The sequence below is a fragment of the Schistocerca cancellata genome, chromosome 2 (genome assembly GCF_023864275.1).
Source record: "Schistocerca cancellata isolate TAMUIC-IGC-003103 chromosome 2, iqSchCanc2.1, whole genome shotgun sequence".
Lineage (NCBI taxonomy): Eukaryota > Metazoa > Arthropoda > Insecta > Orthoptera > Acrididae > Schistocerca > Schistocerca cancellata.
Window position 1 is genome coordinate 770,123,406 of NC_064627.1, and position 26,334 is coordinate 770,149,739.

General features: G+C 38.4%; 1 protein-coding gene across 1 annotated transcript in view; it reads right to left on the reverse strand.

Annotated features, from left to right (window-relative positions):
• The window catches only part of LOC126158426 (DNA polymerase nu-like), a 247,083-nt gene that overhangs the window by 136,000 nt on the left and 84,749 nt on the right, over positions 1-26,334 (reverse strand). Inside the window, exon 5 of the mRNA XM_049916442.1 lies at positions 24,022-24,086. Coding sequence (XP_049772399.1) covers positions 24,022-24,086 — 65 coding nt within the window. The remainder of the gene's footprint in view (positions 1-24,021; positions 24,087-26,334) is intronic.

Consider the following 26,334-nt stretch of genomic DNA (forward strand, 5'->3'; position numbering starts at 1 on the left):
TTCGCCACCCTTCACTACCTGAATAATTTCTTTTATTTCATCATACATTTCTTCAATTTCTTCGTCATCTGCAGAGCTAGTTGGCATATAAACTTGTACTACTGTAGTAGGTGTGGGCTTCGTATCTATCTTGGCCACAATAATGCATTCACTATGCTGTTTGTAGTAGCTTACCTGCATTCCTATTTTCCTATTCATTATTAAACCTACTCCTGCATTACCCCTATTTGACTTTGTGTTTATAACCCTGTAGTCACCTGACCAGAAGTCTCGTTCCTCCTGCCACCGAACTTCACTAATTCCCACTATATCTAACTTTAACCTATCCATTTCCCTTTTTAAATTTTCTAACCTACCTGCTCGATTAAGGGATCTGACATTCCACGCTCTGATCCGTAGAATGCCAGTTTTCTTTCTCCTGATAATGACATCCTCTTGAGTAGTCCCCGCCCGGAGATCCGCGGGAAAAATTACGGCCGTAGTTTCCCCTTGCTTTCAGTCGTTCGCAGTACCAGCACAGCAAGGCCGTTTTGGTTATTGTTACAAGGCCAGATCAGTCAATCAACCAGACTGTTGCCCTTGCAACTACTGGAAAGGCTGCTGCCCCTCTTCAGGAACCATACATTTGTCTGGCCTCTCAGCAGATACCCCTCCGTTGTGGTTGTACCTACGGTATGGCTATCTGTATCGCTGAGGCACGCAAGCCTCCCCACCAACGGCAAGGTCCATGGTTCATGGGGGGGGGGGGGGGGGGGGGGACCTATGTTTTAAAATAGCAATAACAACAAGGATATTATTTGACAGTAGAGATACAATCAAAGCTTTAGGACTATTGGGTAATGTGCAAACACAACAGAAAATTCTATGCAGATCAATTACATATCTGTTGAGAGGCCAGACAAACATGTGGTTCCTGAAGAGGGGCAGCAGCCTTTTCAGTAGTTGCAGGGGCAACAGTCTGGATGATTGACTGATCTGGCCTTGTAACATTAACCAAAACGGCCTTGCTGTGCTGGTGCTGCGAACGGCTGAAAGCAAGGGGAAACTACAGCCGTAATTTTTCCCGAGGACATGCAGCTCTACTGTATGATTAAATGATGATGGCGTCCTCTTGGGTAAAATATTCCGGAGGTAAAATAGTCCCCCATTCGGATCTCCGGGCGGGGACTACTCAGGAGGACGTCGATATCACGAGAAAGAAAACTGGCGTACTACAGATCAGAGCGTGGAATGTCAGATCCCTTAATCGGGCAGGTAGGTTAGAAAATTTAAAAAGGGAAATGGATAGGTTAAAGTTAGATATAGTGGGAATTAGTGAAGTTCGGTGGCAGGAGGAACAAGACTTTTGGTCAGGTGATTACAGGGTTATAAATACAAAATCAAATAGGGGTAATGCAGGAGTAGGTTTAATAATGAATAAAAAAATAGGAGTGCGGGTTAGCTACTACAAACAGCATAGTGAACGCATTATTGTGGCCAAGATAGACACAAAGCCCATACCTACTACAGTAGTACAAGTTTATATGCCAACTACCTCTGCAGATGATGAAGAAATAGATGAAATGTATGACGAGATAAAAGAAATTATTCAGGTAGTGAAAGGAGACGAAAATTTAATAGTCATGGGTGACTGGAATTCGTCAGTAGGAAAAGGGAGAGAAGGAAACATAGTAGGTGAATATGGATTGGGGGGAAGGAATGAAAGAGGAAGCCGCCTTGTAGAATTTTGCACAGAGCATAACTTAATCATAGCCAACACTTGGTTCAAGAATCATAAAAGAAGGTTGTATACCTGGAAGAATCCTGGAGATACTAGTAGGTATCAGATAGATTATATAATGGTAAGACAGAGATTTAGGAACCAGGTTTTAAATTGTAAGACATTTCCTGGGGCAGATGTGGATTCTGACCACAATCTATTGGTTATGAACTGCAGATTGAAACTGAAGAAACTGCAAAAAGGTGGGAATTTAAGGAGATGGGACCTGGATAAACTGAAAGAACCAGAGGTTGTAGAGAGTTTCAGGGAGAGCATAAGGGAACAATTGACAGGAATGGGGGAAAGAAATACAATAGAAGAAGAATGGGTAGCTCTGAGGGATGAAGTAGTGAAGGCAGCAGAGGATCAAGTAGGTAAAAAGACGAGGGCTAATAGAAATCCTTGGGTAACAGAAGAAATATTGAATTTAATTGATGAAAGGAGAAAATATAAAAATGCAGTAAATGAAGCAGGCAAAAAGGAATACAGACGTCTCAAAAATGATATCGACAGGAAGTGCAAAATGGCTAAGCAGGGATGGCTAGAGGACAAATGAAAGGATGTAGAGGCTTGTCTCACTAGGGGTAAGATAGATACTGCCTACAGGAAAATTAAAGAGACCTTTGGAGAGAAGAGAACCACTTGTATGAACATCAAGAGCTCAGATCGAAACCCAGTTCTAATCAAAGAAGGGAAGGCAGAAAGGTGGAAGGAGTATATAGAGGGTTTATACAAGGGCGATGTACTGGAGGACAATATTATGGAAATGGAAGAGGATGTAGATGAAGACGAAATGGGAGATAAGATACTGCGTTAAGAGTTTGACAGAGCACTGAAAGACCTGAGTCGAAACAAGGCCCCGGGAGTAGACAACATTCCATTTGAACTACTGATGGCCTCGGGAGAGCCAGTCATGACAAAACTCTACCATCTGGTGAGCACGATGTATGAGACAGGCGAAATACCCTCAGACTTCAAGAAGAATATAATAATTCCAATCCCAAAGAAAGCAGGTGTTGACAGATGTGAAAATTACCGAACTATCAGTTTAATAAGTCACAGCTGCAAAATACTAACGCGAATTCTTTACAGACGAATGGAAAAACTTGTAGAAGCCGACCTCGGGGAAGATCAGTTTGGATTCCGTAGAAATGTTGGAACACGTGAGGCAATACTGACCTTACGACTTATCTTAGAAGAAAGATTAAGAAAAGGCAAACCTACGTTTCTAGCATTTGTAGACTTAGAGAAAGCTTTTGACAATGTTAACTGGAATACTCTCTTTCAAATTCTGAAGGTGGCAGGGGTAAAATACAGGGAGCGAAAGGCTATTTACAGTTTGTACAGAAACCAGATGGCAGTAATAAGAGTCGAGGGGCATGAAAGGGAAGCAGTGATTGGGAAAAGAATAAGACAGGGTTGTAGCCTCTCCCCGATGTTATTCAATCTGTATATAGAGCAAGCAGTAAAGGAAACAAAAGAAAAATTCGGAGTAGGTATTAAAATTCATGGAGAAGAAGTAAAAACTTTGAGGTTCGCCGATGACATTGTAATTCTGTCAGAGACAGCAAAGGACTTGGAAGAGCAGTTGAATGGAATGGACAGTGTCTTGAAAGGAGGATATAAGATGAACATCAACAAAAGCAAAACGAGGATAATGGAATGTAGTCAAATTAAGTCAGGTGATGCTGAGGGAATTAGATTAGGAAATGAGACACTTAAAGTAGTAAAGGAGTTTTGCTATTTAGGGAGTAAAATAACCGATGATGTTCGAAGTAGAGAGGATATAAAATGTAGACTGGCAATGGCAAGGAAAGCGTTTCTCAAGAAGAGAAATTTGTTAACATCGAGTATAGATTTAAGTGTCAGGAAGTCGTTTCTGAAAGTATTTGTATGGAGTGTAGCCATGTATGGAAGTGAAACATGGACGATAACTAGTTTGGACAAGAAGAGAATAGAAGCTTTCGAAATGTGGTGCTACAGAAGGTGGGTAGATCACGTAACTAATGAGGATGTATTGAATAGGATTGGGGAGAAGAGAAGTTTGTGGCACAACTTGACTAGAAGAAGGGATCGGTTGGTAGGACATGTTTTGAGGCATCAAGGGATCACAAATTTAGCATTGGAGGGCAGTGTGGAGGGTAAAAATCGTAGAGGGAGACCAAGAGATGAATACACTAAGCAGATTCAGAAGGATGTAGGTTGCAGTAGATACTGGGAGATGAAGAAGCTTGCACAGGATAGAGTAGCATGGAGAGCTGCATCAAACCAGTCTCAGGACTGAAGACCACAACAACAACAACAACCATTACATATAACTGTGACAGTTAGGTTTCCTGAATGCGAGTCAAGCTTGAGAGTACAATAGATCAATTTAGTCTTTGCTGGGCATGTTCTATGACACAGTCATTCACATTATTTATAATGTGATTTTTTTTTCACACAGCTAAGAAAGTTGTAGAGATGATACTGCTGGAAATCAATGAGTTTATGTTTGTCTGTTTTAATGCAAAAGAGCAAACATAAATTCTCTGCTTCTTCTTAGTTTCATTCATGGAATATGACAGAACTAAATAATTAGAAAAGTAAGCTCAATTTTATTTTTAAAATGTAACATGTCATTTAAGATGAGCTTCACTATTTTTAATGTTGTAGCTCTGTATCACATAATATTCATGTTTATTTCACATTATTGTGACAATTAATTGTCACTTGATAATGACCTAGGAAGTTGAAAACTGATTTGTGCATGAATGAAACACCTTTTCAATATTCTGCAATTTGCATCATATGCCCCTGATAGTTTCACAAAACAATTTTCTAATGTCATCTCCCTTTATTTTTGTTTCTTTGCAACTCATAAAGTGGCAACAATTGTCACTTATTCGTGAATTTCTCAATATAAAAATTCATAATATTATGAATCACCACTAATACTTTTGCAGATATTGGAATCTTTACAGTGTTTTGTGAATAACAAATTTGGCATATATACCACTATAAGAATGAAAGTTATCAACTCTGAAGTGAAATAATTTGTAACATGTTTCAAGCAAAAAAGCAACTTTCTTATTTTATCCTATGCATCTTTCTGGACTGAGAGATCCTTCATCACCTGGGTAAATATTTTACTACTATCGTTTTTCTTACTTTGACCTGTCCAATGTCAATTTGTGCTGTATGATAAAACTGGACCAATAAAAAATCAAATCAAACAGAGAAAGTGCATGAAAACTTTGACTTGCAGTTCTTCTTGAGGTATAACAACTAAATATCTGCATACCAAAGTTTCACAAAAACCTGCTACATGCCACATAAGGTTAGGAAAGCAAGCCATAGAGGAAGAAAATATTCTCACATCTTAATGTTTGTAACAGCTCTGAGTCTTTGCAACAAGCAATACCTGTTTCATTATGGCAAAAGTACCACTTGGCAAGTTAAGCAACAACAAAATAATAAGGGAACACTCATGAAAAATGATTGAAACACAGTAACTACTGAGAGACAACAGCATATGCTGAGGGAAACTGAATGACATAGACAGATTCAAAGTTTCTGCACTGCACTAAAAACCAGTTTTACATATTTTGGTTAATCTACATCTGCTGGCTATTTCCTGTGGTAGGAATATATATTGCACTATGCCATGTAACATTGCAATGACATATAATTAATTGTCAGCACTTTGAGAACTTGAATATAGTGAGTATTATGTCAGACACATGGGTGCAGGAATCAGGCCTTGAGGTTTCTTGGTATTTTAGTACTCGGAACCCCCTCAAACCATGGACCATACCATTAGTGGGGTGGTTTGCGTGCCTCCGTGACACACATAACAACCACAATGGAGGGATATATGCTGAGCAGCCAGACAAATGTTTGGTTTCTGAAGAAGGCAGCAGCCTTTTCAGTAGTAGCAGTGGCAACAGTCTGGATGATTGGCTGATTTGGCCCTGTGTTATCAACCAAAACGGCCTTGCTGTCCTGGTACTGTGTGTGGCTGAATTCAAGGGGAAACTACAGCCATAATTTTTCCTGAGGGCATGCAGCTCAACTATACAGTTAAATAATGATGGCACCCTCTTGGGTAAAATATTCCGGGCAGGGTCTACTGAGGAGGACGTCATCAGGAGAAACAAAATGGCATTCTGCAGATCAGCTCCCTTAGCTGGTTAGCTAGATTAGAAAACTGGAAAAGGGAAATGTATAGATTGAAATTAGATAGAGAATTACTGAAGTTTGGTGGCAGAAGAAACAGGACTTCGGGTCAAGCAAATACAGTGCCATAAACACAAAATATAATTAAGGGTAATGCAGGAGTAGGTTGCACTGGGACACCCTCCCCAAACACTACCTTTCTTTAAATTTTTTTTACAGAAATAACCAATACCATGTATACTATAGATTCTTGTATAGGTGAACATTCTCGGCCGTTTCACTGAAAGAATTTCATTTGATTTTGTATACGATGCATTATATTCCAGACTACAAGGTATAAAAAGAAATTAATTTATTATTACTCTGTATGTACAGTTAAAATTACTCTTCTTTTAAAAATATTTGAAAACAAGAAATTTCTGGCATATTTAAAATTCATATTATTAATTGCACAATCTAATGTTAAATTATGAAATTTATTTCTGGATTCATTTATAAAATAATGATGCGGCCTAGTAAAGATTCTTCTTTTGTCAAGAATGTATGTAAACTCTTTTGCTTCTTTGGAATATTGTGACTGCTACAGAATGTAGATAGTAGTGGGCATGCCTCTGATGGAAATACACATGCTTTTTAATTTTGTCTACAACAATGTAATTGATGGTTGTATGAAAATGGAGATTGCAAAATCAGTGTAATATAGAAGAAGGGGATAAAATAAAATAAAATCTAATACAGGCAAATCTTCATCAGTTATTTATATCAGGAACGCACAACATTAAATCAAAATTTCAGCTGCAAGAATGTACCCCGCAGACACAAGACTTGGAGCTATGGGAACGGGATACGATTATTGGTCGAATGCAATAACTATCCATATTAAATTCAACATAGAAATATATTTTGTAGTTAGTCATGAACGTGTTAATCTTAATCAATGTGACCTATCGACGCCACACAGCACCCGCCCCACCCCCCACCCCCACCCCTGCAGTATGGAGTACCACTTGTGAGGCTTGAGTGGAGGTCATGTGGGCATCGGCATTGGTAGTATTCATGCGAGGCGGCAGGCGCATGACCAGGATTTCCATCTCGGTCTAGGTGGGGTGTGGAGGCAGAGTGTTTGGTGGCAGGTCCACCTCATAGTCAATCAACTAGCGGGGGCAGACGATGCGTCAGCCGGCCCGAGAGCAGGCATGTGGAATGACCTGCGGTGTGGTGGAGGCATGCCTGCCCCGAATGCTGATCGAGCCATCCGAGGAAATGAACACACGAATTTCTGACAGGTCACACTCATGGGGGAGGGACAGGCTATTCACTACACTGACATTTAATTGCCTGTTGGAGGGCGAGGCCGCGGTGTCTGTTAGGACCACAAGCACATGGTCATCGAAGGTGATGATCAACATGTCGTCCACACTGTGTGGTGGCACGTTGCAGCACAGGTTGAATGTGGGAAAGCGAGTCTCCGCAGATGGTGAAGTGTCGGTGGATGGTGACGTGCCTGGAAAACCTGTGAATGCCAATGACGAATCATGGGATGGAGAAAACAGAGCCATGGGATGAGACAAAGTATTTTCAGGCTCCGTGGTGGAAAAGTCATCAGAAGGGTCTGACTGAGATGGCAGAGGGGCGTCAGAGTCCACGAAAGCAGGTTTAAGCCTGTGCAATGCAACAGTTTCAGGACGATCTTTAACCCTAATGTCAAACGTTGTCTCTCCCCGCTGGAGTACTTTAAAGGGGCTGAGGTAGGGTGAGTGCAGCAGTTGTCTAATGGAATCATCCCTGAGCATAACGTGGGAGCAAGTGTTGAGTGCGGTTGGCACGTAAGTGTCCGGCAGGGAATGGCTGATAGGCGGGTGTAGCCGTGCATGTTTGAAGTGAGTGCACATGCGGCTAATGAAATCTGGGGAGGGGGTAAAATCCTCAGGTGCTTTAGGCAGGATAAGTTCCCCTGGTAGGACTGGGTTCTCCCCAAAAATGAATTCAGAGATGGTTCCCTGTAAGTCTGGTTTGAAGGTCAAACAGAGACCGAGTAACACCCATGGAAGTCCCTCAGACCAGAGGCAGTCATGGCACCTGAGGGCAGTTTTGAGGGTGCGGTGCCACCGTTCAACTAACCCACTGCTTTGCAGGTGGTAGGCTGTTGTACAGGAGGAGGGAAACTATCCAATTTTAGGTTATTGATATCATGTACAATACGATGATTATGCTTATCTAAGTCAATATCTTGATATATATATTATTTTTACTATACATTTTGCTAGTATTGTGGTGAAATGACCAATTTGGTGATCGACTTTCTGGAATGAAAAAAAAAAGGAAGATTTAAATAGAAAATCAATATGATATATATACATAAACGACAGAAACTTTTGTTTATTGAATGTAATGTCATCCATTAGGATGAAAATTTATACAGAGTGTGGTTTCAGGTACTGAAAAGACAGTGTTGTCCAAAGTGCCGCATTGGACTGTAGAGGGTGGAGATCCCACCATAAGAAATAACTTACACAGGAAAATGAAATTTCATGATGACTGTAAAAATATATCTTGAATTACTTAGATAGGAATCCTATGTTGCATATTTTGAACTTTGTTTTGGCTCACACCTTGGGAGTATCTCATAAATGCTGTTAGGATGTTTTGTTGTAATTGGTATGTCATACCACTGTAAATTTTATATTCCAAATTGCATGTTTCTAAAGTTTTATACACTATTAATGCTAACCTTTATAATTTTATGTTTTGAGTGTTACACATGTTACCCATGATTTCTCTTATATAATTTAATGATTTAATGTTTTGGTGCTTCACACTTCTTGTTATCTCACTACTATTGGTATTTGCATTATTATTTGATAGTTTACCTCTGGGTACTCGATTGTAATTCTTTTTCCAAATTGTCTACATAACACCACCAGGATTGTAGAAGAGCATATTCACTAACCTCTGATTAGTAAAATCTCTTCAGGGGGTATTAAAATGGGGCGACCTTTAAATCCCTACCTGAAATTCCTTCCTCATGTCAATATTCTCTGAAGAGGTCAGTTTAGCTTGAATTTTGGGCTTTCTGATCTTTATACTGTTATGTCTATACCCAGTTCCAGTAGTAAATTACCCTTTAAAAATTAGTACAAATGAGTTTACTGCCTCAGATTATATTTCACATTAATGTGTTATCCAGAATATATTAGCAACTAAGGGGAGTAAGCCATTTGTTAATAATCCAACTCTAAAATTTTGTGATATGAACTGTACAACAATGTTGCACCTCATATTCTTGAAACTTTACTTCTCCATTATATCTGAAAAGCTACGATATTTATTCATTATGATTACTTAAAATGATAGCTCTACTTGAGAGCTATCCAAAATACCCTTAACAATATTTTATTCAAAGTTATTTGCTTATAATTAACTAAAATGTAATTTAAATTGTTATAATATAAAACTCATTGATATTGTATGTGAAATTAAGTGAACTTTTCCAAACTGAATATCAGAACATGTAGGGCAATATGTGGCCCATTTTTTGATGTGAGTAATGAAAATCATCTAACAATTTTAATTGTTATTTTGTAAATATTACATTTAACAAAGTATTCAACTGTTTAGTTTTATATTAATGGAAGTGGCGCACAAGCCACAAGGAGTAGTAAGTCAGTAGTACAAGAGGCAGTGAGAGAGTCAGTCAGTCTGCAAGTCTGCATTATTGTTTCTTGGGAGCTGTTTTGTGAGACTCTTTTGGAGGCTATCGGACAAGAAATGTATATATCTTCAATGAACATCGAAATTGATCATAATGCAAAACAAGAAAAGTGAAATACTCTATGTTTTATTTAAATATTAGTACATCAGCAATGTCGAATGCTGGGACTTCCAGAAGCAATAACCCCTAAGGATATAAAAGTTGAGTATCTCTTCATATGTAGTAGCTAAATTATTATGTGAACTTTCATTAACTGTGATTGAAATTTTCTAGTTTTCACTTGTCTACATACCTGTGAATGGTAGAGGGCCAAACTATTAATTTGCTCAGATGGTATGATTGGCAATTCACTATTACCACTGTCCAGTTATAGATAGAACTGCAAAAATTGTAAATTTTATTCTCATTCAGCATTAGTGGTAATTAAAATGCTTCCCTCCTCTCACACATTTAAGGGTGGCATTTTAACAAGTGATTGCTGCAATGCCCCTCAGCTGGTCACACCATAAAGAGTATGGCTTGCACAAGAATGTTTGTGTTTAGAAGCTACTTCCATGGCTGATTGTTTATTTATTTATTTTGATCCAACATCAACTGACTTCAAAAAAAGGTTTTTTTTGTTCCAGTCTTCTGGATAAGTCAGAGCCTTACTTACTAGGGTTACATATTATTGGCTGGCACTTTTATCTACACAACTATTTCTAAATTTAGTTGAGAGAACAGAGTTACATATATGGACTATACATAAAAATTGTTATTTCCATACTTAGATTAAGGAATCTACAGTTTGTGACATAGTATTCATATCTGACATTCAAATATTTACAGTCTGTGACACAGTCTAAGAGCTGAGATTACATATATTTTTAGATAGATGGTCTTCCATCATACGAGTTTACTAAATCTAGAAACTCATCTATTGAATATACAGGATTGTTTAGGAGCCATAATTTTAATTTCGTTTTTAGTTTTGTAACGGTCAATTTGGAGATATTAGGATGGAAGAAATTCAGTAGTTTTATGCCTGCATAGTGAGGGCTTTTCTCATAAAGTGTTGTTCTATGAGAAATGATGTGGGGTCTCTCTCTACCTCTAGTGTTGTGATTGTGTATTTCTTTATTAAGTGTTTTGTTACTGTTTACTGCCATAATGATTATCTTCAGCACATACAGGTTATGAACAGTTAGTATTTTAAATTTCTGCAGGACTCCCTGGCACATTTCTTTCCATAATTCTAAGTGCCTTTTTTTGTAAAATAAGTACACTTTTCATATTACCTTTACTGCTGGATCCCCATACCTCTATCCCATAGCTTAGATGGGATTCATACAGTGCAAAATATATTTGCCTCAGAGTATTGATGTTACAAAAAGGTGTCAGTTTTCTTAGGACATATATGGTAGTACTTAGCTTTTTGCAAATATCATTCACATGATCAGACCAGTTTAACTCCGCATCAAGTGTCAGGCCAAGAAATTTGGTTGAGTATTGCTTTTTAATGTATTCGTCACCCATTAAGATTTGGTTTTCATGAGTTTTTTGCCTCCCAAGATCAAATTCAATATAGACAGATTTATTTGTGTTTAATTTTAGTTTGTTTTCATTAAAATACTGCAGAATTAAGCCTACTGCAGTATTGGATTCCACTTCAAGCTGCGAATAGCTTGGATTGCCAGAAGCATCCACTATGACCAGAGCAGTATCCATGCTATCCCAGTAATTTCTGGTGTAATCTCTAAACCTTTTTTAGGGTAGATTAATATGAAAGCTAGAGCTGCAGAATAAACATAGTTAAGTTGAAACTGCTACAACTAAAACAAAATACTTCAGCTTGTACAAAGACATGGATATTAAAAGAAATACATTTGGGGTCTTCCATCTAAATATCAAAAGCATCAATAATAAAACAGTTATCTTTTCGCATCCATACTGGATAATGAAAGGATTGATGAAATCTCAGAAGACTTGTTATTTATCAGAGTAGCTGTCGCATCAGATTGGGGAATTATAATGAGGTAACAAAAATCACGGGATAGTTATATGCACATATACAGATGGCGGTAGTATTGTGTACACAAAAGTATAAAAGGGCAGTGCATTGATTGGTGGAGCTATCATGTGTACTTAGGTGCTACATGTGAAAAGGTTTCTGATGCGATTATGGTCTTATGATGGGAATTAACAGCATCTGAACACGGAATGGTAGTTGGAGGTACATTCATGGGACATTCCAGTTTGGAAATCATTACAGAATTCAATATTGCTAGATCCACAGTGCAAAAACATCCTGAGAATACCACATTTTTGGGATTACTTCTCACCATGGACAATGCTGTGGTTAACGGTCTTCACTAAATCTCAGAGAGCAGTGGCATTTGCGTAGAATTGTCATTGCTAACAGACAAGCAACACTGCTTGAAATAAATGCAGAAATCAATGTGGTATATATGATGAACTTTTCCACTAAGACAGTGTGGGAAATGTTAGTGGGGTTTGGTTGGACCCTAGACAACTGGAAAACTGTAACATGGGCAGATGAGATCAAATTTCAGTTGGTAAGGGCTGATTGTAGGGTTCAAGTGCAGCACAGACACCACAAAGCTATGGACCGAAATTGTCAACAAGACACTGTGCAAGCTAGTGGTGGCTCCATATTGGTGTGGGCTGTATTTACATGAAATGGACTGGGTCCTCTGGTCCAACCAAACTGATCGCTGACTGGAAATGCTTACATTCAGCTACTTGGAGACCATCTGCAGCCATTCATATTCCCATACAAATAAGGAAATTTTATAACAATGAAAAGAATCAATTATTGATATTATAATGTAAATGGACAGATAAAAAAATCTACTCATCAAGCAGTGGCAGGGGAACATGTAATGGGACACCCTTTTCTAACGTATCTTTTTTTTGTTTTCTTTTACAGAAATAGTCAACACCATGTAACTTGTATAGTTGTATAGGTGAACATTATCTCAGATGTTTAAGTAAGTAAATGTCATATGATTTTGTATACAATGCCTTATATTTCAGGTTAAAATATATAAAAAGAAATTAATTTGTAAGAACTGTTATATACTAATGGTTAAAATTACTGTTCTTTTAGAAATGTTTGAAATTAGGAGATATCTGATATATTTAAAATTAATAATAATAATTACACAATCTAATGCTAATTATTAAATTTATTTCTGAATTCATTTACAAAATAATGATACAACTTGGTGATGCTTCTTCTTTTGTCCAAACAGTTTGTAAACTCTTTTGTTTTGTGATCTCTTTGGAATATTGTTAGTACCACAGAATGTCAGGAGTAGTGAGCATGCCTCTGATGGAGTCAGGCGTATTTTTATGGTTGACACTAAGAATGTAATTTCTAGTGCTATAGAAGTGGGAGCTGTAAAGATGGTGTGATATTGAAAAGTGTGACAAAGAATAACATTCAAGAGTGAGACAGTTATTTAGTCAACAGGAACCCACCAAATCAAAATTTCAGCCCAAAGAATGTACCCCTAGACATGAGAACTGCAACAAACAACACGAGAAAATGAAAATAAGTTGTTCAGTCAACAGGAACCCGCCAAATCAAAATTTCAGCCTCAAGAATGTACCCCTATATGTGAGAACTGCAGACAACAACAAGAGAAAATGAAGATAAGTAAAAAGTTTTTCTTTTGTATATCTTATCCCTCTCGAAGCTTTCGATTTTGAAGAGACAGGAAAAATTAATGTTGGCATATGGGAGGATAAGATTACACACACACAAAAGGATTTAATTTTCACAAGCTTAAGGAGCCAGTGGCTCCTTCTTCTCGTGGAAGAATGAAGGGGAAGGAAGAAGGAAGATTGAAAAGGACTGGAGAGGTTTAGGGAAAGGGGTACAGTTTGGAAAAGTCACCCAGAACCCCAGGTCAGGGGACATTTACTGGTGAGTCTTTCCTTCCATCCCCTGACCTGGGGTTCTGGGTGACTTTTCTACACTGTACCCCTTTCCTTAAACCTCTCCAGTCCTTTTCCTTTGCCCCTCTTCCTTCCCCTTCAACTCTTCCACCAGAAGGAGGAGCTACTGGCTCCGAAAGCTTGAGAAAGTTAAATCTTTCTGTGCGTCTGTTCCCCTGCCACTGCCGCTTGGTGAGTAGATTTTTTTATCTGCCCATTTACATTATATTAAGGGATTTTTATGTATGACAGTGCAGCATGTCAGAACATTCTTTACAATTCGAGTGAGTGATTTGGCTGCCCAGATCAACTGACAAGAATACCATCGAACATTTGTAAGACAGAAACAGGATGTCAGTCTGTGCACAAAATTCTTCACCGTCAACACTTGGATATAGAGACAGCATGGCTCAGTATTTCTGGATGGGACTTCCACTGTGTACATGTCATGTCGAGTTGCTGCACTAATTCAGGCAATAGAAGATCCAACACGATATTAGGAGGTATCCCATGACTTTTGTAACCTCAGTGTATTCATCACAGAGCCCTGCGCAATTCTGTCTTAGGCTCTTCATTGTTTCTCATAATATATGTTGATGATCTGTCTTGCAGTTCTGAATACTGTTGATTGCAAATTTACAATGTCTGCAGGCACAGCAACCACTATAATAGAGAGCTATCGGACACCATCACTGACAACAGTTTATTGAAAGTTTTTTACCGGTTTCACAAACCTAAACAAGTCAAATTATATGCAGTTTTAATTAAGTCACAAAAACCCTGAGGAATACTCAATGACACTTAACAACCACCAGTTACAGGGAGCTGATAGCACCAAGTTACTGGGCATTCACATAGACTCTGAAGCAAACATGGAACATTACATTTAGCATGTAGTGTGAAGAGACTGAGCTCAGAAACTTTTGCACTAAGAACTCTCTCTTGCACTAGAGACCACATGGTCACAAAGGCAGTTTATTTTGTTTGTGTGTACTCTATCATGCTTCATCCAATTATTTTCTTAGTGAAGTCTCCTCTTGCTCAGAACACCCTCATTGCTCAGAAAAAAGTGATTATAGTGCATTTAAAATTAGTTGTGACTTTTAACAGTTCAGTGCACAGTGAATACTGGGTAGTGTAGTTGCCAGAATGTGCTGAATGTGGAACTTGTCAAACTTGCTTGACTGCCAGAACGGCAAGCTATGCAAGCTTACCTGTCTGCAATCTTGCTCTAACAATCTTAAAGAAGCAATTTGGGAATAAACTCTGATTCTCACATATCTTATGGCTTTATTTGTCAGCTTCATGATGAACTGCCTATCATTTTGTTAATGGTCATGTTAAAGTAATATTTTGATATTAAGGAAACTACTGCACAAAATTCTTAGAGTTTGTAGTGAAAAATATGGGTAGCCATGAACTGGTTTTGGTGGTTGTTAGATCATATGTAGCTGCGTATGAAATTTAGGTGACATACTGAATTATTCTTTAAACTTGGAACCATATCGCTATCTATTTTCAATGTTGAGAAAATGGAATGTATGTAAAGGGCTTTGTCATGAACAAATGCACCAGTGAAAAAGCCAGAATAAAATATTAATAAATTCCTCATATCTCATAAATGGTCTGAGATACTGAAACAAGTTTTTAGCAAATGATACCACGCAAAGAGGAGAGTATTTTTCCACATGAGTGACATGCTAAACTTCCATATCTAACGTGATATTCAAGCAACTACAGTTTTTTAGATGAAATAATGTAACATTTAAGGACTGTCAATAGCTGGTGAAAAGAGATTTGCTGTGGATTTTGCGACAATATAAGTGAAGAAGTTACAAGTTTAATTTAATACTGAGAATGGGCTTAATCATAACTACTGACCTGTCTTGCACTCAGTTATTAGTTTAATAACACACTGTTGAGGATTCTGTCACAATTTCAACCGCATTAGAATGGCAATGAGATGAATATTTGTAAACTCTGCTGTGTTTAGACATGGCACAAGAGAATTACGTATTACTCAAAACTTGTCATAATCCTTCATGAATACATGTCTCCTCAGTCACATTACTTTTCACCTAGGCTCATATACTCTCAGTCAGATTTAAATAAGCATGATATGGAGGTAGTCTGATTAAACTATGCCCTTCCATATCAGCCAGTTTGTCAACATAGTAGTGTGGAGTTGTTGCGTTGTACGAAAGTTCCCTTTTACACAAATTATGTTTGCCTTCATCTCACAGAACATTTCTTTGTACCTAGAGCAAAATATTTGCTTTCTTCTGTGCATTGTTGAAGCTTTATCCATCAATCAGAGTGGTATGGCGCATTGTCCCTTACCGTTGTCAAATTCAGAGAAATATTATGCAGCACAACATTACCTTCACAACCAGTGAATGTATTCTTGGACGACCACTTTTACTGCAAATCTTGTGTTCAAACGTGCTGCACTGATTTTATAAATGCAACACCAACACAAAACACTAGTTCAATTACTGAAGAACACTTCAGCACCAGAAAATATCACTTTACGTTGAGAGCTAATGCACATAGGAGCATCTAGTGCGTGGCATGACATGGTAGTGTTTATCCACGGCATGGCAACAGGGATGCTTTACCATCCAAACTGCTTGCCGTTAGTGTTACCTGCACAATGGGATCATGTGCCCTCCGGTGAGCCAAACCTCAAAAGTCGCAACTGATTTTAAACACACTATGGAATCATGTATAAAATAAGTCCAGGAAACTGCTATTCAGGAATTCGTGAAAATGACCTTATCACATAAAACATATAACTATTGTTTTAAAGGGGGGTGGTAGGGTGGTAAGGGACCAAACTGCTAGGTCATCGGTCCCTCAAACATTGCATAGTACGGATATGTATTATTACTGTTTATGTTTGCCGAACTGATCGTTTAGCAATAGAATAACATTTAAGCCTCTCAAAACTGTTCTGAACGTACACTATTGAAGGGTGAAGATGATAATTTGTCAAATGTTAATACAAGTATTTTCTGTACATCATTTTATTTTCATTCAGAGAGTTAGTTTCAAAAATGCTTTGGATATGAAATATTTCCATAAAAACTTTCATCCCCTATTTTACCCTCTTAGGGGTTGAGATTCCAGAAACTCTGAAACACACACGTACAGTTGCATTAGATTTACTTGTGCAGACACGGCAGGCATCATCATCAGACATTAACTTCAAGAATACAACCTTTAAGGAGACTACAAAATTCATCATGTCACTAAAAAGTACAAACTTGTCATGTTATAACTGTGATTTTGACACAATACTAAAATCTTGTGCTGCCGTGTAATCAAACAATTAATGACCCAGAGCATATTTCCTGACTGATCTGCATAAGCGGTAATAATATGTCTCTACAAAACTAGATAAAAGCAAATCTCATCTTTTTACTGACCTACATCATTCTTTCAATCTTTTCAAAAGTGTATGAGAAGGTGGACTATAAAAAATACTGACTCATCTAACTGAGTAGAATTTATTAACTGCCTCTTAATTTGGCTTTTGTACAAGGTTCTCCACAGAGAAATCAGTGTGAGACATCACATATGAAATGCTAGCAGAACTGAATAAGAAAACTTTTCCTTTTGGTATATTCTGTGACCTTGTCAAAGCCTCTAAATGTGTGAATCACAAAATTCTACTTGGTAAACTAAAGTGTAATGAAATTAATGACATCCTTCTTGCATGAATGCAGTCTTAAATTCATAACAGAAAGAAAAGGTTGTTACTGACAGACTGCAACAAACATTATACAAATCTGAGAATGGGAAGACCATAAAATGTGGAGTGCTACAAGCACTGGTACTGGACCCACCCTTGTTTCTAACCTACGTAACTAATCTTGCACTAACTTTAATGGACAGTTCAAAAACTGAAATATTTAGCAATTACAGAAACATACTATGAAGAGTTCCGACTCAACCTTAGCAACATGGCTTAGGTAATAACTGAAAAGACCTATATCAGGGTTGCAGGTAACAGTTTAAATCTTACTTCTCAAAGACTAATATTAAGCAACTTCAGACCAACAATAATGATCTGTTGGCACCATATGTAATTGTTATATACTAAATGAAACACACTGTGAAAAATTACTTGGGGTCCAGTTGGATAATAAGTTAAAATGGAGCAAACATGGATATAAACTAATGAAAAAGCTCAGTTCAGCAAGTTTTGTCCCTTAGAGGCACCTCTCATTGTGTTGACCAAAAGACACAAATGTTAGCTTCTATTACATATTTTCACTCCATGTTATCTTACTGAACTACATTCTGGGACAGTGCATACAGAGAATAAAGTAATCACCAGAAGTAAATAGTAAATGTAACATGTCAAGTACATAATATACATCTTGCTGAAAGCTTTTTAAGAATATTGGAATTTTTACTCAGGAACAATATGCACTTTAACTCCTTAATAGTTTTTGTTCCTGGCAAAACTCGCTTCCCGAGCACGGGGTCCCGGGTTCGATTCCCGGCGGGGTCAGGGATTTTCACCTGCCTCGAGATGACTGGGTGTTTGTGTTGTCCTCATCATTTCATCATCATCCAGGAAAGTGGCGGAATTGGACTGAGTAAAGACTGGGTAATTGTACGGGCGCTGATAACCACGCAGTTGAGCGCCCCACAAACCAAACATCATCATAATCATCATCCTGGCAAAAAAAACTCTATGTTAACTAAACTGCGATTTGTATATTTATAATACAAGAGGCAAAAATAATTTTCATTTAGACTTTGGCTCCTTATCCACCATTCCGTAGGAAGTTATGTAATCCATCAATACAGAAAAGTTTCCTGATCCCTAGCCAGAACCCAGTCCCACATACTGTTCCTGCACTGTTTCTTGGCTCATAGAAAACCACAAATGGCCTTGCCATCAAATTACCCTTCTCCTTCCACAGTGACCTCCATCTGTTCACATTCTGTGAGCCCTTAACACTAACCAACATAGTGCTGCAAACCATGTCATCAGACCCAAACCTCCTTGCAATTCCTCCTCTCCATGTGTAAAAATCTCCTGCTATGCAAATTTCTGGATCCCATATTCACACAATGAAAATCTAGCCTTCCAGGACCTACAGCAGTATGCACAATGGCACCTCACAAAACTGTCCACAATGTCCACTTCCTACTCCCATCTTGAAATACCATTACCTACCAACTCTGCAACAACCTCCAAATCTCCCCCACATCCCCTCAAAGCTGACAAACCTTGTCTTACAGACTTGCTAAATTTACCCCGCCCTCAAAAATTCCCTCCCACCACCATACAGGATCCAGAGCCTAAACATATCCGAAACACAGTCATGAACTTTCCTACAAACGCCTTAGCCCCACAGAAGTATCAGTCCTTTCCAAAGGCCTCACCCTTTGCCCCACTTCCAAATTTAATCATGCAGGACTATTTAAAGACCTTCTGTTCTTATGCCAGTTCCTACAGTGGAAACACTTTTCTACCACCACTCAACTAAAGACCAATGTTGAACCCTGCCTGACTCAGATCACTCCTCCATCCAACCGTTATCCACCTCTATTGCCCCAAACCATCCCCTGTTAACTTTCTAAAGTTTTGTAACCTCGAACCTTGGGTCATTATCATCCCCCAAATCTCTCAACGTGCAAGCTAACCTTACACCCACAGAAAGAATCGCACTCCAGCACCTAAAAACTGATCCCAACCTTATAATCCTATGTGCTTACAAAGGCTCCATCATGCTTGTTTTGAACTGCAAAGATTACCTGTCAGAACAACTCCACCAGCTGTCAGATTCCTCCACCAACAAACCCTGCCACAGTGACCCCAATCCAGAAATCCAGCAGAATCTCCAGTCTCTCCTCAAATCCTTAACCCCATCCCAGAATCCCCCCCCCCCCCCCCCACGTCCATCTCTCTCCTCATCCCTACCACTCCCCACACTCCTACCTTCTACATGCTTCATGAAGTCCACACACCCATGTGTCCAGGATGTCCCATTGTGCACAGTTACTGTGAACCCTGCTGAGAGAATCTCCACTCTCACAAACCAACACCTTCAGCCTATTGCCCACAACCTAACCTATATACAAAATACCAACAATTTCCTCGACCGACTCTCCACAGTTCCTGTTCTTTTACCACAAGTTGCCATTCTCATTACTACTGATGTCACCTCCCTTTACACTAACATCCCTAATGCTCAGGTCCTTGTCGCTATTGAATACTACCTTTCCCAATGTCTGACAGATTCCAAACCTATAACCTCCTTTCTAATCACCATAGCCAATTATATCCTCACCCCTAATTACATTTCCTTTGAAAAGACAATCTACAAACACATCTCGGGTATGGCTACAGGCACCTGCTTGGCACCCTCCTATGTCAACCTCTTCATCGACCATCTAGTGGAATCCTTTCTAACTACTCAGAATCCCAAGTCCCTCACCTGACTCTCATTCACTGATGAAACCTTCATGATCTGGATCAAGGGTGAGAGCCTCAACACCTTCTCCCCCATTCACTTCACCTCATCCTCCTCAGCCCAGAAAGCCACCTTCCTCGATGTTGACCTCCACCTCAAAGATGACAACATCAATACCTCCATCCATATCAAACCTGCCAACGACCAGCAATATCCCCACTTCGACAGCTGCCACTCATTCAATACCAAGAAGTCCCTTCAATACAGTATAGACACTTTTGGCCATCTCATCTATAGTTACAAGCAGTCCATGCTGAAATATACCAAGGGTCTCTATGAGGCCTTCACAGACCATAATTACCCTCCCAACCTTGTAAAAAGACAGATCTCCCATGTCTTATCTCGCCACTCACTCACCATCATAAAAAGTCCTACTGTCCGGCCACAGAGTTGCATTCCCATCATGATTCAGAACCACAAAGGACTTGAGAAATGGAATTACATTCTCCACCAAGGTTCCGACTATCTCTCATCGTGCCCTGAAATGAGGAATGTCATACGTAATACCCTTCCTCTCCTCCCAGAGTGATATTCCACCACCCACTGAAACTACACAAAATCCTTGTCCATCCCCACACAACCCCCACTCCCAACCCCTTGCCTAATGGCTTATATCCCTATAATAGACCTAGATGCAAGACATGTCCCTACATCCCTCCTGCCACCACCTACTACAGTCCGGTCACAAGCATCACCTATTCCATCAAAGGCAATGACTACCTGTGAAAACAGTCATGTGATCTACAAGCTAGGCTGCAACCACTGTGTTGCATTCTATGAGGCCAACAGCTATATCACACAATTGCACAGCATGCTGCCCTACAGAATGCTCTTCATTTCAATGATTGCTTCACAGCCTGTGCCATCTGTGTTCTTCACACCAACACCAGCTTTTCTGAACTACACAGGTGGGAGCTCTACCTACAATATATCCTATGTTCCTGCAACACTCCTGGCCTCAACCTTCATTAGTCATTGTCTTTTACCCTCCTATCCCCTTCTCTGTTCCCATTACACCACTACACAGCCCTCTATTCCACCAACACATGGTGCCCCCCCCCCCCAACCCCCCTCCATCACCCACTATGTCTAACCTTCCAGCTACAATTAGCTGTCTTACCCTCTCCCCACCTTGTCTCTGTATGCTCCCACACTGTCCCCACTCCTACCCTACTGTTCCTCCCCCTTTCCACTCCCCACCCTAGCCTCCTTATCCACACCACCCACTTTGCTTCTCCCATCATGTGCTGCTGCTCGCAATCTGGCCTTGGCAGCCAGAGACTTTGGTGATATATGTGTGTGAGTTGCATTAGCACAAGCATGTGCACTTGTGTGTGTGTGTGTGTGTGTGTGTGTGTGTGTGTGTGTGCCTGTTGTCTAATTATGATGAAGGTTTATATAGCTAAAAACAAAGATGCTGTAACTTACCAAACGAAAGCGTTCGTATGTTGATAGGAGACAAAAAATACACAAACACACACAAATTTCGAGCTTTTGCAACCTAAGGTTGCTTCATCAGGAAAGAGGGAAGGAGAGGAAAAGACGAAAGGAGACGAGGGAGAGGGTAAGGAGTCATCCCATTCCTGGGAGTGGAAAAACTTACCTTAGGGGGAAAAAAGGACAGATATATATTCGCACACACACTTATCCATCCGCACATATACAGACACAGTTACCAACGCTTTCGTTTGGTAAGTTACAGCACCTTTGTTTTTAGATATATTTTTCCCACGTGGAATGTTTCCCTCTATTATATACATATGATGAAGGTTTGTTAGACTAAAGGCTTTGTTTGACAATCTTTTTGTTGTGCCTACTTGCGACTCAACATATCCTCTATATGGTGAGCAGCAAGTATCATTTTCATAACATTATTAAATGAATATTAAGATATCAATAGCAGATAAAAAATAATAGCTATCAAGTATAACTGAGGAGGCAGCAGTGTTTCTCCAACTACCTGTTTTCTTTTTAATTTACTTGACTAAATTTAGTTGGCATAATCATGAATAGCAGTATAGCAATAGTTTGTTGTTAACATAGTATACAGATCAAGTTTCTAAACTGCCTTTGTCTCTTGTTGATATATATACCCTAGGTTACTGCACATTCCTGGAGGTTCTACTTCTTGGGAAATATGGAACATGATGTATGAATGAATGTATAAATGATATCTGACCTGCCAGTCTGCCAATTGCCCTTTGTAATCGAACATGAAATAGTACATACATTATTTGAAGCCTCTTGCTTTAGGACTTCAGTCTTCCCATGAAAACAAAAATATATGGAATGATCAATGCTTTCAGAACGTAGAAAGACAAAAATATGGTTTTATTCTCAGCAAATTTGAATCTTAAAAATGAAGTCACACTGAAGATACAAAACAAAGTGAAGGAATTCTTCATTCATATAATGTATTCCAGAGATCTCACTATGAAAAGAAATCTATCTAGCTGTGGAGTATTCAAGGCACAGCATATACTAACAAACCTACTAAAACAACTAATATTTGCTCCTCTGCAATATATGTTATTTTTTATAAAACTGACATGTCACCTGCTTGCACACTAGACAACATCTCAAATGTTATATCAAATCACAGCTGCTTTGTACTCAGTATGACCATGCCATACATACATAAGCAGACAGAAGCTCTCCAGCATGCATACAAAAGAACAACTGGCAACAAAAACAATATAGCACATCTCACAGATCTGTTCCATACAGCTGACTAGAAGGTGTTTCATGTTAGTTCAGAAAGGAGTCATATACACCTTCGGTTTGGAAAATATTTCGGTTATCAGTTAGGATGGTGGTTTTTTGGAGAAGTTGAAAGAACATTCTGCAGATCCATTTCTTCAACTTCACTGATGAGTATAATCTGAAGGGTCTTAAAACTAATATCATTGGTTGTAATATATTTCATTTTAGCACTTTTATATCAAGTACTTCATAACATAAATTATTCTGAAACTAAACAAAATGTGTGTCTCTAACTTCCATCTCCACTCTAGAGACTTCTTCCTAGAGAGATATAAGCATATCATTCATGCATTGTAAAATAAATCTAAATTACACATGAAATTACAATGCAGTGTATCAGCGAATAATTCTAAAACTTATCCAGAAAAGACGAAAGTACAAAAATAAGTGAAATAATTGAAGTGCCAGTAACAGATATGGAAAATAAATGTATTCATCAGAAGTTTGATGAGTAAGACAGAAAAATCAGGCTAAAAATTACCAGAAACTGAGGTGATAGGGCACATTTAAACATTAAAAGGGTTTTACAAACTGAACTGCAAAGGTCTGCTTCACATTTCTGTCAGACTTTGAACACAAGATGGTGAAATGGGAGAAGATACCAAAAGCATAGAAAAACAGAAATAAAAGTAGCTTCATGGGGGTGTGTGAAAAAACAGTTAAGAGAGATACAGGGTTGTATCACGAACTGCAAGACCTAAGCCCAATCAAGACAACAGGTACATCTGAAATACCTTCATTCTGATGAATATGAATAACTTTTATCTGATTCTGTCATGTTCTGTTTATCTTTTTCTGACATCTGTTTATGATATCTATCTGAAATTGATGTGTTATTCTCTAAAATAATCATGGGGGGTTAGCTAAGTGACACTGCAGATAATGTAAATCAGCAAGAAAATGTTACGGCAGCTGTATCATTTTCAAAGTGGTAGGTACCAAATATCAGAATGTAGGTTTGTACATTTTTCTTCAAGAAAAATAGTTCATAATTACAATTAATCCCAGTTAATGATCATATTAAATTCTGTGAACTTACATTGTGGCAAAAGTAAATTATTTTGACACGAATATTTTGTTCCTAACAATAGTGTTTAGAAATACTGTTTCTGAAATACTGATTATTTTGCTACCACAATACAATATATTAAACAGTGAACAGAAGCTACTGCAGTCATGATTAAATTACTTACATGTAATATATTTTGCATTTCTTGCAGTTTTTTTCTATTTGTACAGATGCCTCTTGTCTCCATAACTACAAAAAAGACAAATATTATTAAAACAAACTGAGAATAGTTGCATAAAGTTGCTTTTCACACTAAAAGTCAGTATAAGTGCCAACACTGTTGTCTGTTTGTATACATCCAGGCATGCTTATTTGTCTCTAAAATTTGGATTTATTAAAGAAAGTAGAATGAATGGCTAAAACATATATAAACCATGTAACATCAGTGCTGAATGGAAACATCTGCCACTCATGTTATCATGAGCTACGTCTTTACATATCTGAATAGAACACATTCTTCAAAGGTAACTGTAGGGAAAGAAAACACAAAAGAATCTCAGACTGTGAAATAACTCACACAGTAATTTTTCATGTGTTTACCATCACAAACTGAAACTAATGTACAAGCACATAATGTAAAAATTTCAAAGGGGATGGATAGAAAGTCATATCCTGGGATGACAGAGACTCATATCTCTTAGTAACATTGTAATTTTCTCATGTGAATTTTACTTTTGATAAGTACATAATACAAATCACTCTAAAAAGTTTACGTAGAAACAGAATCTAATAGTTATTTTAGTGTACCATTACAATACCATATGACTGAACATTTGTGGTCAAAGAACATTTAAAGAGAAAATATATTACTCAAATTTATGGCACTGAAATTAACACCTTGTTTGTTTGTTATAGCATTTCAATTTTGGTAACCATGAACCATTGCCAGGTCTCACAATTTTAATGGTGACACACTGACAGCAAAAACACTGCATCAGCCCTAACACTTCTAACAGCTGACAATATGAATTACCTCTTTCTTTAGCTTGAATGTAGCAGTATATTCTTGATGTGAGGTGAAACATGTTGGTTGACTTTATTTTTACAGACATGTGAAGTTGTGATTGAAACTGTTACACTATAATAAAGTGTAACATTTACTCCTGAATGGCCACTGCCAAACTGAGGCAAACTGCAGACTTGATCATACAGTTGTCGAAAATGCTACACACCACAATACAAATGTCTTCAACAGCTGCTTCACTCTGCAGGTCATTTGGCTACAGCCTTTCAACACAAGTTTACATATCCTGCACTCTCACAATGCCCTGGCCTAAACATCTCCTAAGCTGTACCCACTGCCTCACCTTAGCTTTTCCCTTCTCTGTTCTGTTCACGCCACTCCTTCTGTCTGCTGCCACTCTTGCCACTCCCCCCCCCCCCCCCCCCACATGCTGCATATTTTCCACCTCTCTCTCTTTGACCACTCTCTCTCCCCTCTCTTTCTCATTCCTGATCTTCATCCTTTTCTCCTTCCCCCTCCCCTCCTCACTCTCTTCCTACATCTCTATTTGTTCCACTATCCCCTGTACTCTTTTCTTACTGTTGTGCAACTGTGGAGTCACCTGCCTCTTTCCTGCTACCCCTCTTGCATCTTCCATACCCCCGCCCCCCCTCCCCAACCCCCACTCCCATCCCCATCCCCACTTCCATCACTTCAGGCAACTGATTTAAATAATCAAGTATCAATAATCCGCCTTGTCATGGCCTCAGGAGTGTACATTTGGATGTCTGTGTGTGTACTTTTGCCCAGAAGTGAGCTAATTCTTGAAAGCTAGTCTGGATACTGTCTTCTGTTATGTGTTTCTGTGCTCCACACATCAGACTGCTATAGGTGAGTGGTTGCCTTCCCCTTATTTTACACATTGCTCCATCCAGGAATTCCCATTATTATTATGAGTAACAGGTATTTTCAATAATTCCTTACGTAATGTGAAACATTTATTACACACTCTAGGACAACTGTTTTATGAAAGATAAATCACATTCGAGATGAAATGAAAGTAAAATTTAGCATAAAAAGGAAATAAGTTGCATAAGAACTGAATAAGATACTAAAAAGCTGTTTTGATACAGAAAAGGGATGGGGGAGTGCAATATTTTATGTCATAAAAACTTGAACTATTTTCTTTCTTTTATTCTGAGAACCAATGCTCTACTGAAACACACTCTTCTGGAATTTCATAATACTGAGAAACTATGTCTAAAATTCTGATATCCAAGTGGTAATAAAAACATAACTATTTTACATATTGTTTAAATTTTGCAATTGTACTTGATCACCATTTTTACCAGATTTGCGTTATGTTATTATGAAATGCTGGGTAATTATATTGAATTATGTTTCTTTCATTTACCTGCTGCAGTAAATGCATAACTAATTATTTGAATTATTTTTATTTTTATTTCATTTTCCCTGTAATGTAAACACTGTATT